We start from the raw sequence: 21,047 nt of genomic DNA, 5'->3' as shown, positions 1-21,047 counted from the left end.
TATTTTATTTTAAGAAAAAAATTGCTTTAAAAATATTAAAATTAAAAAAAATTCTGATGATACTGCTAGTTTAATTTACTCTATTATCAATCTATAAAAAATCAACTTTAACACAATTTTAAAGTAATTATTAAAAATAAAAAAATATATATTTCTACCGACGACAACGAATATCAACTAAAGATGAAGACATTTCATTATATATAAATGGGTGCAAACATCAACCTCATGAACCGGTTTTATGAGGAGTTTTATGAGGTTAAGTTAGACTTAAAGTTCACTCTGTAACATGGTATTAGAGTCATTTCAAACCTATCCTAGCAAGTATTTGTTGGATTTATAACAAATATTAATAAGAATCTGTTCTTACCATTGCATTGGAGTAAAAATTACAAAATGGTCAGGAATGTTGCACACTGGAAGATATAAAAAATTAAATAAACCTCATACTCTGCCAATGGATATGCTCTTAGCTATTGGATAAATGCTAGTTGATAAACTAGTTGATAAATGTAAAATGATATAAAATAGTATGACTAAGTTTTATTATATAAATGAAATTTGTGTTATGAGAAAAATATATTATTATATATGTAATTATAAGTTTAAATTTTTTATAAACAATTAAATTCTTATAAAAAAATTAATACTTTTATTTATTTTTTATAGGTTGTATTAGTTTTATTTATTTTTTATAAGTTGTATTAGTTTTATTTATTTGGACAAGTCATTTTATGTACATGAATTAGTATTAATTAATTTTTTTATTTTCTCAATTTAAACTATTGTTAAATTTTGCTTTTTACAATTTTTATTTTATGAAAACTTCACAAAGCATCATATTATTTATAAAGGATAAAGATTAAATGGATTAATAATTGATTGCATTAAAATTTGTTTTGATCAATGACTTCAAAATATATAAATAGAGCATTTGTCTCAACATTTGAATAACAAATTTTGAGCATAAGATTTTTCAAGTAAGCAGAGAGCTTTTTACAATTTTCATATACTTGTTTGTGCACTCAAAGAATTCAAGAAAGATTGTATTCAAGTGTTAATTTTGTGAGCTGCTTCTACTATGTAGTTGTATTTTTTTAATTTGTATTTTATTGTTGTTTTTGGGTTGACTATCTAGAGTTGTTATCTTAGTGATTAAGAGTTGATAAAGCTATAGATTCTCTCATGGCGTGAGAGATAATAGGGTTGCATATCCTCTTAATATTAAGTGTGTTATATATCCTCTTGAAGGGGTTCAAGAATTGATTGTTATATAACTTTTGAGAAAGTTAGTGGAACCAACAATTCTCAGGTTGAATTGTTGATACTAGAGTAGGATCAGGAGAATTTGAACCAGTATAAATTCTTGTGTGCTTTATTTCTTGCTTTCTCTATTCTTTAATGTATTGCACTCCTTTTTTGTATCAATTTAGATTCCAAATAAAGGTCTATCTAGTTTTCAGTCTCAAAGGTTTTGAAAAAGAATTTCAAGAAGGAGAAAGTTTATAAAACCAGTTCACTCCCCCTCTTGGTTTAACTTAGCTCTTCGTTTTTTTATAACATCTACTTTGTATGGTGCTACACTTTAGGAAAGGTTAAACAAAAGGCACAATGCCCAAGAAGAGATAAACACATCTAGTCATTGAGAAGTTACATAAAAGAAGAAAAGAGTATTTAATATTTCATGAAGTGTATTTAATATATTATACTCAAGTAAGCTCGTCATATGTAAAAGGACATAGAACTGAAGTTGTTCAACGGCTAGAAAAAGATTTACATCAGCTAATTTCTTCTAAACCTATATAAAGAAACTCAAGAAGAAGAAGAAAGAGACTTTGTTGTACAGTTCTAGAACATTGTTGAAATTCCTACACCCATCAAAGCTTCATAGAAAAAACATTATTTTTGTTTTATTAGAAAACTGGAATAGTGTGGTTAAATTTCATATTCATCTATAGACGATTATCTAGTAAGTATCAACATGATCTCTTAATCATCACACAAATCTTAGTCAAGAGTGATTGTTTGGTAAATAATACTTCGTTATTAGTCAATAATGGTTGTTGCTCAAAGAATACTCAATGAAGCCAAAAGTGGCTTGTGAACACAATAATTGAACTCAATATTTACTTGTGAAAGAATACTTGGTTAAGCCAGAGGTGACTTGTAAAAAATAAATGGGGTTAGTTAGGAGTGCTTGTTAGCAGAAAGAATACTTGTTAAACTAAGAGTGACTTGTGGGAAAGAATACTCAATGGGTTAGTTAGAAATGACTATGTGCCCAAAGATACTCGCATTGTACTTACATCATTAGTTTACTTAATGAAACTTAATCTGTGGATAGAGACTTTGTTGAAACATTATTTTTGTTTTATTAGCAAACTGGAATAGTGTGGTCAAATTTCATATTCATCTATAGACGATTATCTAGTAAGTATCAACGTGATCTCTTGATCACCACACAAATCTTAGTCAAGAGTGATTGTTTGGTAAATAATACTTCATTATTAATCAATAATGGTTGTTGCTCAAAGAATACTCAATGAAGCCAAAAGTGGCTTGTGAACACAATAATTGGTGAAGTCAAGATTGACTTGTGAAAGAATACTTGGTTAAGCTAGAAGTGACTTGTAGAAAAGAATTCTTAAATGGGGTCAATTAGGAGTGCTTGTTAGCAGAAAGAATACTTGTTAAACTAAGAGTGGCTTGTGGGAAAGAATACTCAATGAGTTAGTTAGAAGTGACTATGTGTCTAAAGAATAATCGCATTGTACTTCACATCATTAGTTTACTTAATGAAACTTAATTTGTGGATATAGAACTGGATGTAGTTTATACTGACAAATAAACCAATATAAAAATACTTTATGCAATTTTTCCTTTCTCTTTACACTAAATATTCATTATTGTTTGTACGAACTTGAGAAGGAGATCTATTTTGGAAAAAAAACTCTTGTTAAACTATTTTAAACTAAGTTAATGAAATAAATCATTAAGTTGCATATCTTGTTCTCTATTAGATCCAAAAGTTCTTATCTTATCATTTGGTGCCCAAATCATTGCTTAAGAAGTCATCATCAAACGATATTTGCAAAAGGACAAAAAAAATAATTCAAATTCAATTCAACTCCATATTGTATTTTCCTTGTTTTTCAACAAATTTAATATAAAAGGAAATTTAAACATATAAAATCTTAATGTAAAAAAAAGTGATAAAGTAATTAGTAACTAAGGTTTAAATTTGCATTTCAAAGAATAAATGTGTTTATATATTAAAATTCATATTAATAAATATTTTAAATATATAAATTATAATATAATTAAATTTTATAAATAAATGTTATTTTTTTTAAAATATATGCACTACATTTTCGATTTACAATGGATAATTATAAATTATGAATAAATTTATTTTTAATACTTAACAACTTCTTTCAAAAAAATATTAAAAATTAATTTTAAAATAAAGATAAAAAATGAATGATTGAAATAGTTGGATTGCAAAGAAAATTAAAAGATATAGATAAACACAAATGAGAGTGTTTTGAAATAATTGAGGGATGAGTTTTTGGTTGGTTGTGGGAGTGTTGTAAAAAATGCACCTTCAAAGAGAAGAAATAAAATATTGAAAAAAGGAAAGTTGCATTCTCAAAATTATATACTCTTATTTATAATAAAAAAGAGTAAGTAGATTCGATGATTGAAAATAATACGAATAAATTATAAATAACAATGATAATGTCACAAGGAAAAAAAAAATAAGACTTCAGATTGATATAATCATTTAAATATCATAAAAAATAATTTAATTAATTAAAATATATAAAAAAATTGATAATTAACTCAAAATTGTGAATTTTCTAAATTTAAAAGCTATAATTTTAGAAGAAGAAAAAAGTAGAAAGACCAAAATCGTATAATTTTTTTTTAAAAGAAACAATTAAATTTAACTTATAAAAGAGAGCATTAAAATATGAATCACTTCACTTACAAAATTTTTTTTTTCAAAATTAAATTTACAAGCTCACACTGTAGATGCCTTGGCTCTCAGGGTGGGAACAGTTTGGGATGTTTTCCTTTGTCTGTACTGCTAGTTCAGGACTCAATATCCAGCACATGTGACTACCCTTTAATCGTACTTCAATTTGTAGTTTTCTTACTCATAGCATCTTATTGAGGGTATAATATCTTGCATAGTAATTTTACACCCATTCAACAACAATCATACGTATTCTCACACTCTATAACGTGCAAAACTAAGAGCAGAAGCATTTGTAACATTAATTTATTTTAACTCTAACTCAGTGAGACGTTGACTGCAGAATCTTGTCGTTGTTCACCAAGGACACCCTATCAAACTTGGTGATTCATCAAAATACTGTGGGCGTGTTTTGAGGGAATAGAACCTATGATTCCACACATATGTTTCTTGTGCATTTTGTGTTTGGTAACGTGTGGAATCGGATAGAAAAGCAAAGTCGTGTTAAAATCAATTCATAATGGCAGTAAAACAGACAGCTTAGAAGCTTTACAGTCTCATGTCTGTGAAGCACAACAATTGTCGGTAATACACTCCAAAACACAATAATAGTTGCTCATCTGGTGGCACGTAACCCTTTGGTATTAAAACCCACAATGAATTTAAGTCAGCAAGGCAAACTTGTATTGGATAGTAGCAGATAAAGTTTCAAACTACTTCATAAAATTCACATAATTTATGTATGAAAAAAACTAACAATAAAGCATTTGCCAATAATATATCAAAGATATAAAAACTTGACATGAAAATATTTAATGCTCAAATCTGCCCTCTTAAAAGAGCTAGAAAGAAGAATATAAGAGTTTTATTGCCATAGAGAAATTTGAGTTTCAGAAGCATAATCCTCAAGTCCTACTTAAATCCTTCCCCTCTAATCTTTCACTATCACGAAATATTCAATAGAAGATGAAATCTAGCGCTCTATCTGTATGGTTACATGACTGATGTTATAGACCCTTTTGATATAGTCTATAACCTTGTCCAGCACCACGTCTGCATCTGCTTCACGTCTGATTTTAACATGACAAGCTAGTAAAACTTTCCCCACTGTAATGGCCCATATGTGCAGTTCATGAACAGCCACTACATCTTCCATATCCAACAGCCCCCTTTCAAGCTGAGTAGCATCTATCTCACGAGGTGTGCTCTCCATCAGGACTTCCAAAATATTTCGCAGCATATTGATGGTTGTCACCAAAACGATTACTGAAAATATTAGAGTGCAAATTAAATCAACTATTTGCCACTCGGGTTTATACCATATAACTGCCCCCCCAATCATTACTCCGATACTCTGTATAGAATCTCCCAGTACATGGAGATAAGCCCCCTGTACATTTATGTTCCTTTGCTTCTTCTTCGTTTCAACTTTTGATTCGTCAAGAAGAGGTTGAGCAAGTTCTTCGTGATCATGATGGTGCAAGTGATCTTCATGAGTGTGATGGATAGCATCTTTTGAATGTTTTTCATCGTGATGGTCTGTGTGATCATCATGTGTGTGATGGTGTTCATCTTTTGTATGTTTTGTTGCATCGTGATGGGTAGACACCGTAAATCCGTGACTGTGACTGTGACTGTGGCTGTGGCCATGTCCATGGGCATGTCCGTGTCCGTGGCCATGTCCGTGGCCGTGATCATGACCCAATAACAAAGCCATAATGATATTAACCACAAGACCAAATGCGGAAACTAAAAACATTAGGAAACCATCCACGCTTTTAGGACCAGCAATGATTCTGTCAATGGCTTCATATACCAGAATACCAGCAAGCAACCATATTAATTGGATAGAAACCAAGGCACCGAGAATCTCTATTCGGAAAAATCCATATGACTGGCGAGGTGTAGCTTCCCATCCAGCAGCCCATAAAGAAAATAAGGAGATGGCAAAGGCTGCAACATCAGAAAGCAAATGTGCTGCATCAGTCAGTATAGCAAGACTGTTAGCTTTGATGCCACCAACCACTTCAACAGTCATAAAAATAACACAAAGGATCACTGCCATAAGGAGCTTTCGCATAGAAATTGATCTTTCTTCAGAATCCTTGATGATGGATCCGGCATCAGCAAACCCACATGGCGCTTCCCCACAAATCTTTCTTCCGCCATCAGGAAAATCTCCACTGATCTCGATAACTTGCGTTTGCTGAGAGCTTTGTGCTTCCATCTACAATATATAGAAAAATAAATCATTTTTTGAGTTGGAGAAAAAACATAACGCTTCCAAGCATCAAACATAAACAAGTAAATATTTCAAATATCAATAAATTTTTACAGTTCATGTTCATCTGGGACAATTTGATCCCACGGGACACTACTCCAGAAGTAGAATAAGTACTTAAAAAATAACGGCCAAAAAGTAAGGTTTGCAGATACCACGCTGAGCAGCTGTATCAACCATTATCCAATTGTACATCTATGATCTTCTTTAAGACTTGACACAATGGTGTTATAAATAAATTAGAGATCACAATGACTTTCTTTAAGACTTTACATTAGCCCACATGATCTATGTGTCTCTGTCTGTGCTTAGTTTTTAATACACAGGCAACAATTGAGTAGTCTGAGTAGAAAATCAAAGTAAAATAAAATCATTTTATATGACAGAATATAAAATGTAATTCTTTTCAGTTAAAAGTGTTAGATACAATACCATATGTCGTCAATTGAGTAAAATTGTGTCACAATTATACCTACATAGATGTTATAGAAAACAAATAGCAAAATAAGTAGACCTCAAGCAACGGTGCTTATAGAATTGAGTAATGCTGAAATCCTCCTAACACATCCTTCCTCTACAAACCCTCCTAATATTTTATAAATAAAGTACTAAATGAAAAAAAAAAAAAAAAATATTTTGGAAACAAACTTTTTAATATCTTCTTAATTAGAATAATTGTTTTCAATAATACAACGAAGGATGTAGAAATTTTCAAAACAATACATATTTCAAATCACTGTATGGCAGGGAAAACATTACTGACAAGTAGAGAAAAGCAACATTAAGAAACTGAAGGATAAATTTGAAGCCAACAGTATGAATACTCCCCTTTGGACTATGAAAAGAAAGAAAAAAGATATATTCTTTTTGCATTCAAAAGATACTTGCGTCTCTAGGCAATAGAAGCCAAACATCAAACCCCTGGTCAAGGTCAATGTAAACTGATAAGAACCTCAAAAAAAGTACACAAAAAAAGTTAGGTATCAAAAGTTAGGTGTTGTTGTTGGAGTTATAATCCAGAGCTTATAAACCCCACAATAAAATCCCCCTCTTCAAATGTGGGGGTGGGGGGTTGGATGGTGAACACAGGAATGGAATCGTGTATAGAAGCTCTGGAGGAGATGTTTGAGAAATGGAGAATGGAGACACAGAAGAGAGGGATGCCTATGAGCTACAAGTCAGGAAGTTCACCATGAATACTCCCCTTCGTTTCACAATGACTGTTGATTAAAGTTTTTTCACATTGATTAAGATGAAGAACAAGTATAGCACTTCTTAAGACAATTTAACTGACATAGCCTCACTTGTTCAATAAATGCATTGCTTTGAATGAGAAAAGAGTGTAAATAATTTCAGTATAAATTAGCGGGGGGGGGGGGGGGAGGAACAAAAGAGTCAATTTGGAACTTTTTTACATAGCCTAAACTAGAGTCAGATTCTCAATCTGCCTGAAACCATTTAAGAGTAGGTAAAGAAGGGATGCTTCGAGGCAAACAACAGAGACAGCACAAAACCATGATTCAAAAGGCCAGTGTAGAAGGTAGCTAAATTTCAATTTTCTCAGGAAAATATGCTTTAGAACAAAGGAAATCCTTTTTAACTTGAGGTAAGCAAATTAGTATGAGTGTTAACCTGTAAAGCACAAAATGAAATTCCTACTAAAGAAAGATACATTAAGAATAGGTCAGAACATACTGTGACTAAGAGTCCGCCAAATCAGAAAGCCTTATTGCAATTGCAATCCCCGCTCAAATACTCCTAAAAATAACAAATTTATGACGTAACTATCCACGGTTACAAATATAAGGGCATTGATGCAAAACTAATCATTGGGTAGTTGATGCATGATAATAATTACGGTGATACGGTTGACTAATAAATTTAGCCAAATATATTTTATATACAGAATTTTATTTCTAATTCAGTTATTGAAACATGACAGACTGACTAATTTAAATGAACTAACATAGTAAAACAGATCTAAAACCCAGGACTGAAGAATTTCATAAGAAAACAAATAATTAAATGCAAGCAACTTGTAAATTACAAGGGCAACATTTTACCATTGATTAACAAAATGAACAAACTCAGAAAGAATGAAACTTCAAGCCAGACAAACTTTACTTCAGTCAGATATTCAGTGATGTTTTATTAAATGACAAGCCCCAAAAAGGTTTACAGTCACACTCCAAGTAGGGATTGAACAAATAGTTTCACAAGTGCAGGAAAACGCCTACGCATCAATCATAAACATCAATTCCTTTTCAAATCATTATTCATAAAAATATTCAACACACTCATTGAGTAGCCACAAGTAATAGGCAACAAAGTCAATGAATCGCAGACATACTCCAAAAATTAAAATTAACATGTAACACAAACACCAATTCTTTTCAAATAATTATTCATAAAAATATGCAACACACTCATTCAGTAGCCACAAGTAATAGGCACATAGTCAATGAATCGCAGACATACTCCAAAAATTCAAATTAACGTGCAACATAAACCTACACCAAGCACAGCAGAGCAAAAAGCAGAAGACCAAAACCTCATTGCACAATATAAAGAATATCAATACAGTAGAGGGGTGGAAAACCCGCACAGCCCATATAATCCTTGAAGCACAACTTTATTTGCAAAATAATCAAGTCAGCAAAGAGCAAGACTATTAAGTGGTGGGTTTCATTAGTCAACACCACAGTAAACTCCGCCGCCAAGAACCGAGTATAACTACATCAGCATGGAAGCACTTAAATTCGCATATGAACATAGACAGATAAACGATGCAATAAAACACGAAGCATTCAATTGATTAGGTGACTGAATCTCCTGTACAACTGTACCCGCATCAAGTTCTGAGACGGAATAAAATATTCAATTCACGGAACCTGAAACAAAAAATTTGCAACAGCATAACACAGCGATGGGTCACCTAAACTACATTAAAATTGAATTCCAAAATAATCTCCACCGAGAGCCACTAAAAAAACCGAATCAGCAATCACCACGCACGCGTGCAACACAGCCTCAAATCATAAGCATTGAAACAAAACCAAAACCACAAAAAAAAAAATCGGAAAAAAAAAACTCAAGAAAGCAAGACACAGGTATTCATTATCTTGCTAAGAAAAAAAAAAAGTGACGACTCACTTAGCTCTGGGTTTAGGGTTCTACCGTCGTGAAAATGGAAACGCGATTCTACGAAAAATTAGAGAGAAAAAAATGAAGAATGAAAAGAGGGTGTAAGAAAGGTGATAAGGGAAAAAAGAGATGCAAAAGGTTGAAGAAGAGAGAAAAGGGATTAGAATAAAAATAATGGCATGGACCCACCGTGACAAAAATGGACACTACCGTTCTGGATCTCTCTCCCTCCTTCCTTCTTGATTCTGATTCTGAATCCTTCTTTCATTCGCAGTCTTAATTTAGCAGGGTTAGTTGAAAATTATCCGTTGCCGAATTTTTTTAGAAATAAAAGCACAATAGGTATATTTTTAATATAATTATTCTATCAATTAATGAATTTAGTGTATATTATAATTTATAAATAGACAATTGCATCATTTTTTATACATGTATTAATTAATCGAATTTTATGGAAATATATTGTTAATTAAAAAAGTTAACGTCATCAACATGATTTTAAGAGGATGTTTGACAAAATTGAATTTTTTTTATTTTTCAAAATCATTATCCTTATGGTTATGAATTCCCAGAATCACGAATTTATAACGTATTTAGTTGGTCATTGCTATTTTTAGAAATGTTTGTGCGCATTCTTAAAAATAACATAAATTATTTATTACGATATTTTTGTTAAATCAGTTTTATTAGAAATCTTGTTAAGAGATATTTTAAGAAAATAGTGTTTTCTAAAATAAATTCCATTTTACTTAATAAGTTAGACATTGAATAGAAAAAATATCAATTTTATATTCCTAATGAGTTACAGTTTTCTTTGTATTAAATGTCTCCTTGATATTAAAGTTAATAAAGTTATCTTATTGGATAACATTAGAAGAAATATAGTATTTAATGTATTAATTATTTTTTTTCATTCTGACTTACAATTTTAATAAAAGTTAAATATGTTTTTTATTAGAATTAATTTATTTTTTGTAAGGTATTATAATGTTTAAATAAGTATAAAATATTTTAACATTTTACTGAAATCATTTCAATAATTTTTTATTAAAAATATTTAGAAAATTTAAAGTTTAAATTAAAAACAAAAACTAATTTTGTTTAAAAATACATTAATAAAAATATATTTAACTTATTTCAATAGCTTTTTAATTCTTTTACGTATTAGTCGTGACATTTTAAAAAAAAAAAAGAGCTCGTAACAAACTTTTATTAGAGATGCTGACAAATACTTGTTAATATTTTTATTATTAAGGAAAATTAAGTATATTAAAAATGAAGGTCTTTTTTAATTGATAAGATAAGGCACAGAATTTATTTTGCAATAAAAGTCGAGTTTAATAAGTATATAGTATCAGCTTAAAAGTCATTACATTTTAAATTAATAAAACATTAATGATTTTTAAAATTATTTATAGAAAATGTTAAATTTTTCCAATATGATAAATCATAATTGAATGAGAGTACAAACACAATGCAAAGCCTATGTATCATAAAAGTTATTGCTCATTTTTTTATGAATATTATAATTTCTGGATTTGGAATAGGTTGACTCGGCCAAATTTATTATAATTTGCAAAATTATTTACATATTTTGTGCTTATTTATTTTAATTTATTTATTATAAACATTTTTTAAAAATTAGTTCAGTAACTCTCGATAATGTCGTTTAGATTTTTTTTATGGTGACAACTCACATGTTTGGTATGACTCTCATCTAACTACATTATATAAGACTTTCGTCTTATACTCTAATTTCTAATTTTTAAGTTATTTCCTACTTTCAATTTGTTTAAAATTGAGTCTCCATAGTTTTTAATTTAACATTTATTGAATGTTTTTAAGCGTATTTTCATCAAATTATTCATGAATTTTTTTCAAACACTCAATAATCTTAAATAAAGGCAAACTAATATGAAGTTTTTCTTCATTACATTAAATCTAGATAAATAAATATACAAATTAAAATGATTTATTTATTATTATTAAAATTTAAGTTGATAAAAAAAGTAAGACCTATAATATTCTTTAAATATATAATTTTAAAATAGATAAATAATGAAAACTTTATAAATAAGTTATAATTTTTTTTACTTCATAAAAAAAACCATCTTTTAAAAATATTTTCTCTAAACTCTATTTAATATTAGAGTTTAATAAGTAGTTTGTTACGTTGAATTAATATATTCATGGGAGATGGTATCTAGAAGATTTAAGATAGGTTGAAGACATTTTTTTATTATATAGTATCTTTGAAATTTTAATTAAAGATGTTAAAGAATTTAAAGTAAAGAGTTATAGTAACTTAATTGGGACCTTGTGGTGATCTGAATTTGTTGGCAAGTAAGTTCTTACCTCTAGTTAGGAAATATTATTTTATAAACATGTGAATGGTTGTGAAATAGTATGTATGTTAAAATATTGTTATATATAATTTTTTAGAATAATTGGAGAATTATAGTGTTTATTTAGATTTAAAAATAATTATAATTATTGTGATAATAGATGATATAAATGCTTAAAAATATATATAAATCTAGTTTTTAAGATGTATAAAAAAATATTAACTTGTATAATTAAGTAACTTCCTTGACCTCTATAATTGATAAAAGAAATTATATACTGTACATTTTTCTATTACAGAGTGTGTTTGGTTCTAGATGATATTAATTTTACATTTTATTTTAAATAAGATTCGCAGTCCATTTTGGGGGCTGTGGTTGAATTACTTAAATAATCGTATGGGATATTATAAATGATTTAAAATTTTAACGTGCTTGTAATGTGAAGGATTTCAGGATTATGAAATAAATAAGGATATTTGTGGGAAAAAATAAAAAAAATAATCTGATAATAATAATAATAATTATAATAATATTAATGATAAGTGTTCAAAATTACTGAATTAATTATAAAATAATTTGATGAAAATTAAGAGTGATAATATGGTGTTGATAGTTTGATTATTATTATAATTCTTTATAATAGGTATAGTCTACGTATGTATCGTTTTTTTTAACATGTGGGTTTTGGTCTAGTCCTCCCATATTTTTGTATTTTCTTTATTTTTTATTTTTTTAATAATACTTTTTTCATGTAATAGCAGATGATTGTTGTTACTTAAGGTGTCAGCCTAAGATGTCAAGTTGCATAGTGATGCCTAACATGAAAACTTTTATAAAAAAAAATTAAGTTAATTAAATATATATAATTAAAAATATAACGTGGGTATTATTTTCTAAAGGCATTCGGTATCTCAAAATATTTATTTTTACTCACTTTTGTATATTTTAAAAAGTAAATGTTCTTATTTAACTACAAATTGCCATGTGATAAATTTATTAATTTAAATATAATTTTCTTAAAATTTATATTTTTATATTTATCAAAGTTAAATTCAATTTTAAATACATCTCTATTATTTATTTTGAAATAGTTGAGATCATCTATTGATTTTTAAACACTAGCATACAATACAAGAATGCATTAATTGTTTATGAGATGTCTCAATAAAAGAACATAGTAATGATACTACGACGTCTCATGCACGAGGAGGAGACATAAATTGTTTTTGACGACATAATAATGTTGGTCAACCTTCTTTGACTTGCAAATAAAATTTATGTGCAATAAAAATTATCTAAAAAATTCAATGATATATATATATGCAAGCAAACAAACTAAAAAGTTAGGTCTTATGTAATATGATGTTAAAATTGATACATGACTTTGACACCACCTTTGAAACATTTGTTTTTGTAATGAGATTATTTAAAAACTTTAACTTAGAAAAACATATTTTAACTAATAATTTAATAAAAAAAATGCCAGAAATATAAATGCCACGTGAAAGATGCAATAATTTAAGATCAAAATGTTTTTAAAACTTCAAACATTATTTATCCTTTGAATCATTGTCATAAATTTAAAAAACTAAATCTTTTTTTCTATAACTTTAGTCTCGTATTTTTTATTTATTTATATTATATTGATTTTTGTAAACGTGGTTAATTGTTATTATTTATAAAACTATAAATAAACTTAATTTTTTACATTTGGATAAACTTTAAAGATACTTCACTAATTAAATAATTAGTATCTTTAGTCAAAATTAATTTGTTCACACTATAACAATTTTCTGTAACTTATTATATTAATTATGTATATTCTTTTATTATATTTTTATTTAAATTATCTAAATTATCTTCTCGAATCACTGTAAATTAATTATTAAATATAAATAAATTTTAAAAATAAAAAATAGTATTATAGTAATTAAATTATATATTTTTTAATTAAAAAATATCGATATGTAAATATTTTTTTTATTTTTAAAATTTATAAATTAGTTTTTAAATTAATATTTAAATAATTATTAATTAAGGTTTAAAATTGATATAAAATATTGATAACTAATAAATATTAATTGATAAATTAATTTATAAATTTTCTTAATAACTAGCATTAACACAAGTGCGGGAGTACTGCGTATCTTTTTTTTTTACTATTATTATATGTATATTTATATTTATTTACATGTATTTGTATATATTTTATATTTATTTAAATGAAATATAAATTTATGTCTATTTGTATATATGAAAGACTTAGAGAGTCAGATTATTAGAGATAAAGTAAGAAAAGAATATAAAATAAAAATGCTGATAATAAAATTTCAAAAATTTAAGTTAAAAAACAACCGTGAAAATTAAAGAAATGGAAATATAATTCAGACAATTAATAAAAAAACACTCTTCTACATTTAAAAATGTTTGATAACTATTTTAATATGTTTAAGAAAAAAATAGAAAATAATCATATCCATAATATAGTAATAAAATTAAATATTGATATATAAAAAAAATAAAAATTGAGAACACTTAAAAGAGAAAGATCCTTTTATATAAGTTTTCATTTATTGCTGATAAATAAATAAATATATATATATATATATATATATATATATATATATATATATATATAAAAGTTTCCATCTGATCTTCCCTTCACCAACTGGTGTTTGAATATGACAGGAGAAGGCATGTTTTCTCGTGCGTTAATAAAATATCGTGTTTCTTTGATTGGTACTGTCATTGGAGACACAGTTTCTGTCACTGCAGACACAGTATACAAAAATATCTTGGAAATTATTATGGTTAAAGATGTTTACATTAAATAATGAATTAAGAAATTTTATGGATAAAGCTAATGTATTATTACAGTTTTAAATAAAATATTTCCACCAACTTTTTCATTTATTTATAATAAAAGTAATCAGACAGATAGATTTTAATGTAGTTCATAAAAAATAAAGAGATTTTATTAAGAAAGGATACTTTTTAAAGAAAAAATGAGAATAATATCATATATTTATGAATGTTTAACACTTTTCTCAATTGATATGCTCCAGTCAAGTTATTCTTTATTTTTAATATGACGTTTATTGCTATTATTTTTTATTCATAGTAAATATATAAATATTTATGAATTAAGTGAAGATAAAATAATTTTAAAAAATAATAATTGATGTTAGCTGCCTTACACTTTTAAATAAATAGATAAATAAAAATATTTTAAGTGAATGAAAAAGAAAGAATATTAGTTTGGACATTCAATAATAAAAAAATATGTTTTGATCTTTTTGTTATTTTATTATATTCAATAAACAAGTCATCTGAGTTATTAAGTCTTCGTCTGCACAACATTGATGAGTTGCCCTATTTGTCCTTTGCAAATAATGTAGAAGTATATTCCAATGGGACATTCAATGTTTAGTAATTTTTAATGAATAATAACATCTGTTCCACAGTGACATGCAGAAAGAACACAAAAAAAAATATTAGGCAAAATTGCTGTGCCTTTATTATATTTAGATATGAATTTCCACTACTTATTTAATGTTAATGTAAGGAGTTAAAAGTTCTTTAAAAATTAATTAAAAATTGATATTAGTTGGGTAGATGTAAAATTAGTTGCTATGTAGGTAGACGTTGCTATAAATATAAGATACAACTATAGTTGATAAACACAAAATATCACAAAATAAAAAATTATATAATATTATAAATTTTATCTTTTAACCCTTAGTAATTTTTAATTAAATATTAATTATTATAATTGTATTTAAGTTTCAATTATACTTTTACATTATACATTAATTCTACTATTATATCATATCTAAAAATATCCTACTTAATTTAAAATAAATAAAACTAGTATTTTTGTATTTTTTTTATCAACAAATAATAATACTCAAATTATGAAGTTCATTCTCAAATTTCCTAAAGCAGAGTATTTTTCTTTTTTTTTAGTAAAATCTGTTTTGGATGGATAATTGTTCCACATAGGAGATGCATGTTGGAACAAAGATAAAAATAGAGAATGATTTTCACTCTCTTTTGTAAGGAAAGATAAAGGTATGATTGAAATGAATTTGTATTCATATAGTCTATTTTTTTAAATTATATAATGCACGAGTTGACAGTCTCGAGTTGATGGTAGTGTATTGGAGATCACATACCGATTAAAGATATGAACATTTTATAGTATATAATTGAATGTAAACCTCATCTTATGAGTTAATTTTATAAAGTTAAATTAAACTTAAAATTCACTTATTAATAATATGTTTGATCAACACATATTCCTATGCCATAGCCTTTAGTATTCTCCAACAAATGAGCTTGGATTTCTTTTTATCTTTTAAATTTTTTTTATTATAAAAATAAATATATAAAAGGTATTTCAAAGATATTTCAAGTAATTCAACCTAAGATACCTTCCCTTCTAAACTCCTTACACAACCAGAATAAGAGATTCTACTACCATCAACAATTAAAAAAAACATTAAAACCCCTTTTAAAGGTATATATTAAGTATGACCGTAAAAGTGTTGAACCCTCCGAGGAATATTTAGAATCCAGTTATGAAACATTTTGAATAGTATTCTATAGGTTGGGGTTAAGGCATGAACCATGATGAAATGGCAATATAATATGCCATTAAGGTACAGTTTTCCTGCCGACCAAAAACGTGGCAACAGATCTGCACCTATAAATTTGATCTCATTCTGAATGTTTTCATCATATATGAGCAAGAAAAAATAAATAAATGTAAAACACTTTAGCGGTAATTAAACTCTTATACATTTTGGATAAAAAAAAAATTACCCAACCAAAGACATATCACTTGTTTTTAATTGAAAACATGCAAACCAAAAGATCAAGACATCAATCTGAAAAGGAAAAACAAGTTGAAGGAACTTTAGAAGTAGATCAGACCTTTGAATCAAGGAGAAAATTTCAAAATGATCAATCACTCCTCCCTTAAAAATATGTTTATTCCTATGACACCGAATCTCACTTACCAAAGCAATCCAGATATTTCCAAAAGCTAAATTAAGGAGCGTCTGTGAAACAGGCTCAAGATGATTTGTTGACTTCAACCCTACCCAAGCATAACATTAACTCCACACAACCAAGTTATTCTGCATTCAAAGAACAAATGGTTTGTAGTCTCCTCTTTCTCCCTGCAAAAGCAATAAAGCAAACTATCCACCACAATCACACGTCTCGCCAGATTAACCTTAGTAGCAATCTTATTCTCCATAACCTTCCAAGTAGTGATGTGAGCTAAAGGCAAAACCTCAATCTTCCCAAACTTGTTATACAAACTCAAGGAATCCCCCTCTATCGAACTCTTTAAAAAAAAACATACGCAGAGTTAACTGAATAATCAGTGTTACCTCCATCCTTCCAGATCCATTTATCTTCGTTATCAAGAGAAGGACTAAAAAATTGCACAATTCCGTAGTTGACTAAGTGTAGTTGCTTGTCTAGGGGAGTAAAAGAATAGAGAAAGCAAAGATGGTTGGTCCCTTAATGTGTATCAATATTTTTAAATAAATAATATAATTGAGAAAAATAAGGTATTCTGTAACCTCTTACTTTAACAAAAAGAAATATTTTTAACCTATTATATAATACTACTCAAATAAGTATTTTTTTTATCAGTGGTTATTTCATATATAACATATAACATTTGAAGGTTGGAGGTTGGAGAAAGAGTAGAGGTTAAACAACATTGATTTTTTTTTTTGGAGAGATCTGAAAGAGATCTGGAAGTTGGAGGACTGAGGAAGGATTTTTGAAGATCGCTTTAAGTGGGTAGTGGGTAATGGGTAATGGGAAGGTAGTTTTCTTCTGGGAAGATAATTGGGTGGGTTTCGGTGATCTAAAGAGTAGATTCCCAAGACTTTTCTCTCTGTCTGTGGTTAAAGATGCCAAGCTTTTCTGATGTGGGGATTGGGTTAATAACATTTGGGTGTGGAATTTAATTTGGAGAATGGGTCTTTTCGAGTGGGAGAAGAACTAGGTTAGTCAGTCAGCTTCTTGAGGACGTGCACAGTTTGAGTCTCATCCTGAAAAATGAGGATAAATGGGTTTGGAATGATGGTGAGTCTATTGAGTATTCTGTTAGTTCTGCCTATAGTTTCTTAAGGGGAGAGGAAGAAGGGAAAGCTAAACGATTGTATAGTTCTTTATGGATGATAAAGGCGTCTTCAGCCCATGTCTCTGGTTGGAGGGGTGCTGGAAAATAAGTTAGCTATTAAGGTCAACTTGGAGAGACGTGGAGTTGAATTAGAAAGTATTTTATGTTGCTTGTGTGGGATGAATGAGGAAACAACAAATCATTTGTTCTTTGGCTATAGAATTGCTTGACTGGTTTGGAACCTTTGCTTCAAGTGGTTACATTCTGTCTCACATCTCTTGCAGTTTAATATACATGAAACACATACTTTTGTTAATTTAATTTTTGGAAGTGTTTGAATTGCGGTGGTAAGTGAGATTTGGAGACATAGGAATAAACACATCTTTAAAGGTGGAGTGATTAATCATTCTGAAATTTTCTCCATGGCTCAACTAAAGGTTTTGTCTTGTATAACATTTAAAGTCCCTTCTACTTGTTTTTCCTTTTTCGATTGGTCTTTGAATCCCCTGGTTTGTATGTATTCAATTAAAAATAAGTTATTTACTTAGGTTGGTCAAACTGTATTTATTATAGTAGGAAGTTAGTGAGAAGTTTTTGGGAGAAGGAGTTGTTTGTTTTTGTGCGATTTTGCACATGAATTGGATCATCCCTATTTTTGATAAAAGAAATTCTTATACCACATTAAAAAAAAGATAGACGAGGAGAAAAATGTTATTTAATATGTAATCAAAATATCAAAATAGAAGTTTAAGATAAAATAAAATTCATCTCTCAAAACCTTCAATGGGTGCTACTTAAATACTTCAATCTTACAAAAAAAATAGTTTAGCACACAAGCATCCCTTTAAAAACTAAAGAGAAAAAAAAAAAAAAACTTCTTATTAATGTTCTTTTTGGATTTTGTCCGTGTGGAAGGAATTTTTTTTTTCTTCAACAAATAATCAATTAAACTAAAAATAAAAAAGATACTTCAAAAATGTCTCAACCTTTATACAACCTACCCTCTACAAAGTCAATCTTCCTATTTGAATTGCCGAATTAGACATAATTATTCATGACTCAATAGAGATTACATTAAAAAAAAATTAGCTTCCCAAATGATCTGAGATGTGTAGAATTATGTGTTTTTCTTTATCAACCATAAAAAAATATATATATATATATATATAAAAGAACAATTTCTGATTCAACACTTAGAAAGAATATATGAGCCGTCTAATGGTATAATATTAAAAAAAAAAGCAGCTATTATTTTTACATATAAAGATAGGTGCTAAGAACTTTTTACTTATTTTATTTTATACGTATAAAATGAGCATAAAGATAGATGTCAAAATAAGGCATAATGAATTATGAGTGGATATCTAATCATTTGATTTCAGTTTTGATTTGACACTCTCATTGTGGTGTTATTTGTAATCATTCATGTTTGTGGTTGGAAATTTAAAATTTAAATTCTAAATTCAATTTCACATATTAAAAAAAATAATCCACCTTTATCTTTTTATATCTATATGACAAAAAATTTAAACCTCATTTTCAATTCATTCTTTATATACTTATATATATAATTAAAAAATAGATTTATCTCAATATTTTTTTTCATTACATAAACAAATTACATCAAAACTATCCTTTATTCAAATTTATATATTGTTAAATCAAAGTTAAAGAAAAATATTAAGTATTAAATAATAATTAAAATTAAAATTAAAAATAATTAGTTACTATATTAATTAAGTTATATACTATTTTAAAATTTATTGCTGATAAAAAAATATACTATTTTAAAGATTAAAAAATTATTAATATTTAAAGTTGTTTCTATTATTAATAAAAATTTATAAAATAATTTCTAAATTGATATTTAAATTAGTTATCAATATTTAACTACTAATATTTTAGATTTTAAATTAATCTTTAAATAATTAATAAAGATTAATTTAGAATATAAAATTGAATTAACTAAAATTTTATTAGTCAAAATATTGATAATGATTAGATATTAATTAAAAAAAATATTTTATATATTTTTATTAATAATAAAAACTACTTTAGATATTAATAATTTTTAATATAATGAAATAATTTTTAATTTAACTAATTATTTTGATTTATGAAATTATTTTTTATTTAATAATTTTTTTATAGTATATAACAACAAAATTATATTTTTTAATATTATATAACGATTTAAGAAATAAAATAATATAAAAATTATAAATTACAATAATGAATAATTTTATTTTTCCTAAGATAAATATCAATAATAACTGAAAAAATAGTGTATAGCTTATCTATCTTAAATATTTTAGAATAAATTAAAAATATCTATCCAATCTAATATTCTTCTATAGCTTACTATCAATTTTTGATAAATTCTCACAAAGTTTTTTCTAGATGAACTGACTTTTTAAAGTTAGCAGACTAACCATATGGTTAGAATAAATTGACTTTGTATTTACCAAAGTGTTGTGTTATGGGTTATAGATTCCACATCGATTAAAAATTAGAGTCTTTTATAATATATAAGTTAGTGCAAACCTCATCCTTATAAGCTAATTTTTTGAGATTGAATTAGACTTAAAAGTATCAGAACCATTTCAAACATTATCCTAACAAGTGTTTGTATTGGAGATATCATATCAGTCAGAAAAATCGTTAACTTTTGAAATAATGAGATAAATAATACCTCATAAATGAATTACCCATTCTTAATAGTTCCATTTGAACAAGTAAAGAGTAGAGTTAATAAAATAATAAGTATACGTTGTTTTGGCTTTACAAAAGCAGTAAGCACTTTATTTAGGATAGAGACCAGACAAGACAACTAGATATTGCTGTCCCTTGAACTCACATTCCTCCAAACTTTTTTTCTGTCACCCAAACACGTCAATCCAAAATACCAATCAAACCAAAGATGCTGATAGATTTTTTTTTAATCAGAGCGGTGCTGATTGTTTAATGGAAATCATGATTTGACAACTATTATTTGATTGCTTATAAATTATATAATTACAAAATTATCTTTCACTCTTGGATATCATTCTTGATAATAAAAAATGACTTGTTAAAGGGTGATAATGGTAAAAAAACTGACACATTAACATCTTAATAAATTAATAGTTTAATTATATTTATTTTATTTTTAAT

The 21,047-nt window shown here is 27.1% G+C and overlaps 1 protein-coding gene across 7 annotated transcripts; it reads right to left on the bottom strand.

The window, feature by feature from the left end:
* Nucleotides 1-4,822: 4,822 nt before the first annotated feature.
* Nucleotides 4,823-9,733, bottom strand: LOC137818351 (metal tolerance protein 1-like). Of its 7 annotated transcripts, XM_068621710.1 has the most exons (4): nucleotides 9,594-9,671; nucleotides 9,414-9,461; nucleotides 7,956-8,018; nucleotides 4,823-6,206 (listed from the first exon to the last, which is right to left on the bottom strand). In XM_068621710.1, exon 4 carries the CDS (start codon nucleotides 6,204-6,206, stop codon nucleotides 4,953-4,955), a length of 1,254 nt encoding a protein of 417 aa, XP_068477811.1. In that variant the 5' UTR covers nucleotides 7,956-8,018; nucleotides 9,414-9,461; nucleotides 9,594-9,671; the 3' UTR covers nucleotides 4,823-4,952. The 7 variants fall into 7 exon arrangements, with proteins under 7 accessions (XP_068477811.1, XP_068477812.1, XP_068477814.1 ...); XM_068621711.1 differs by lacking the exon at nucleotides 9,414-9,461 and having other exon boundaries at nucleotides 9,594-9,680; XM_068621713.1 differs by lacking the exon at nucleotides 7,956-8,018 and having other exon boundaries at nucleotides 9,594-9,661.
* Nucleotides 9,734-21,047: the final 11,314 nt, after the last annotated feature.

The sequence above is a fragment of the Phaseolus vulgaris genome, chromosome 10 (genome assembly GCF_000499845.2).
Source record: "Phaseolus vulgaris cultivar G19833 chromosome 10, P. vulgaris v2.0, whole genome shotgun sequence".
Lineage (NCBI taxonomy): Eukaryota > Viridiplantae > Streptophyta > Magnoliopsida > Fabales > Fabaceae > Phaseolus > Phaseolus vulgaris.
This window is presented reverse-complemented; position numbering and strand designations above follow the sequence as displayed.

Coding starts and splice junctions, on each gene's coding strand:
- LOC137818351 (XM_068621714.1), bottom strand. CDS start 6,206: ATGGAAGCACAAAGCTCTCAGCAAACGCAAGTTATCGAGATCAGTGGA.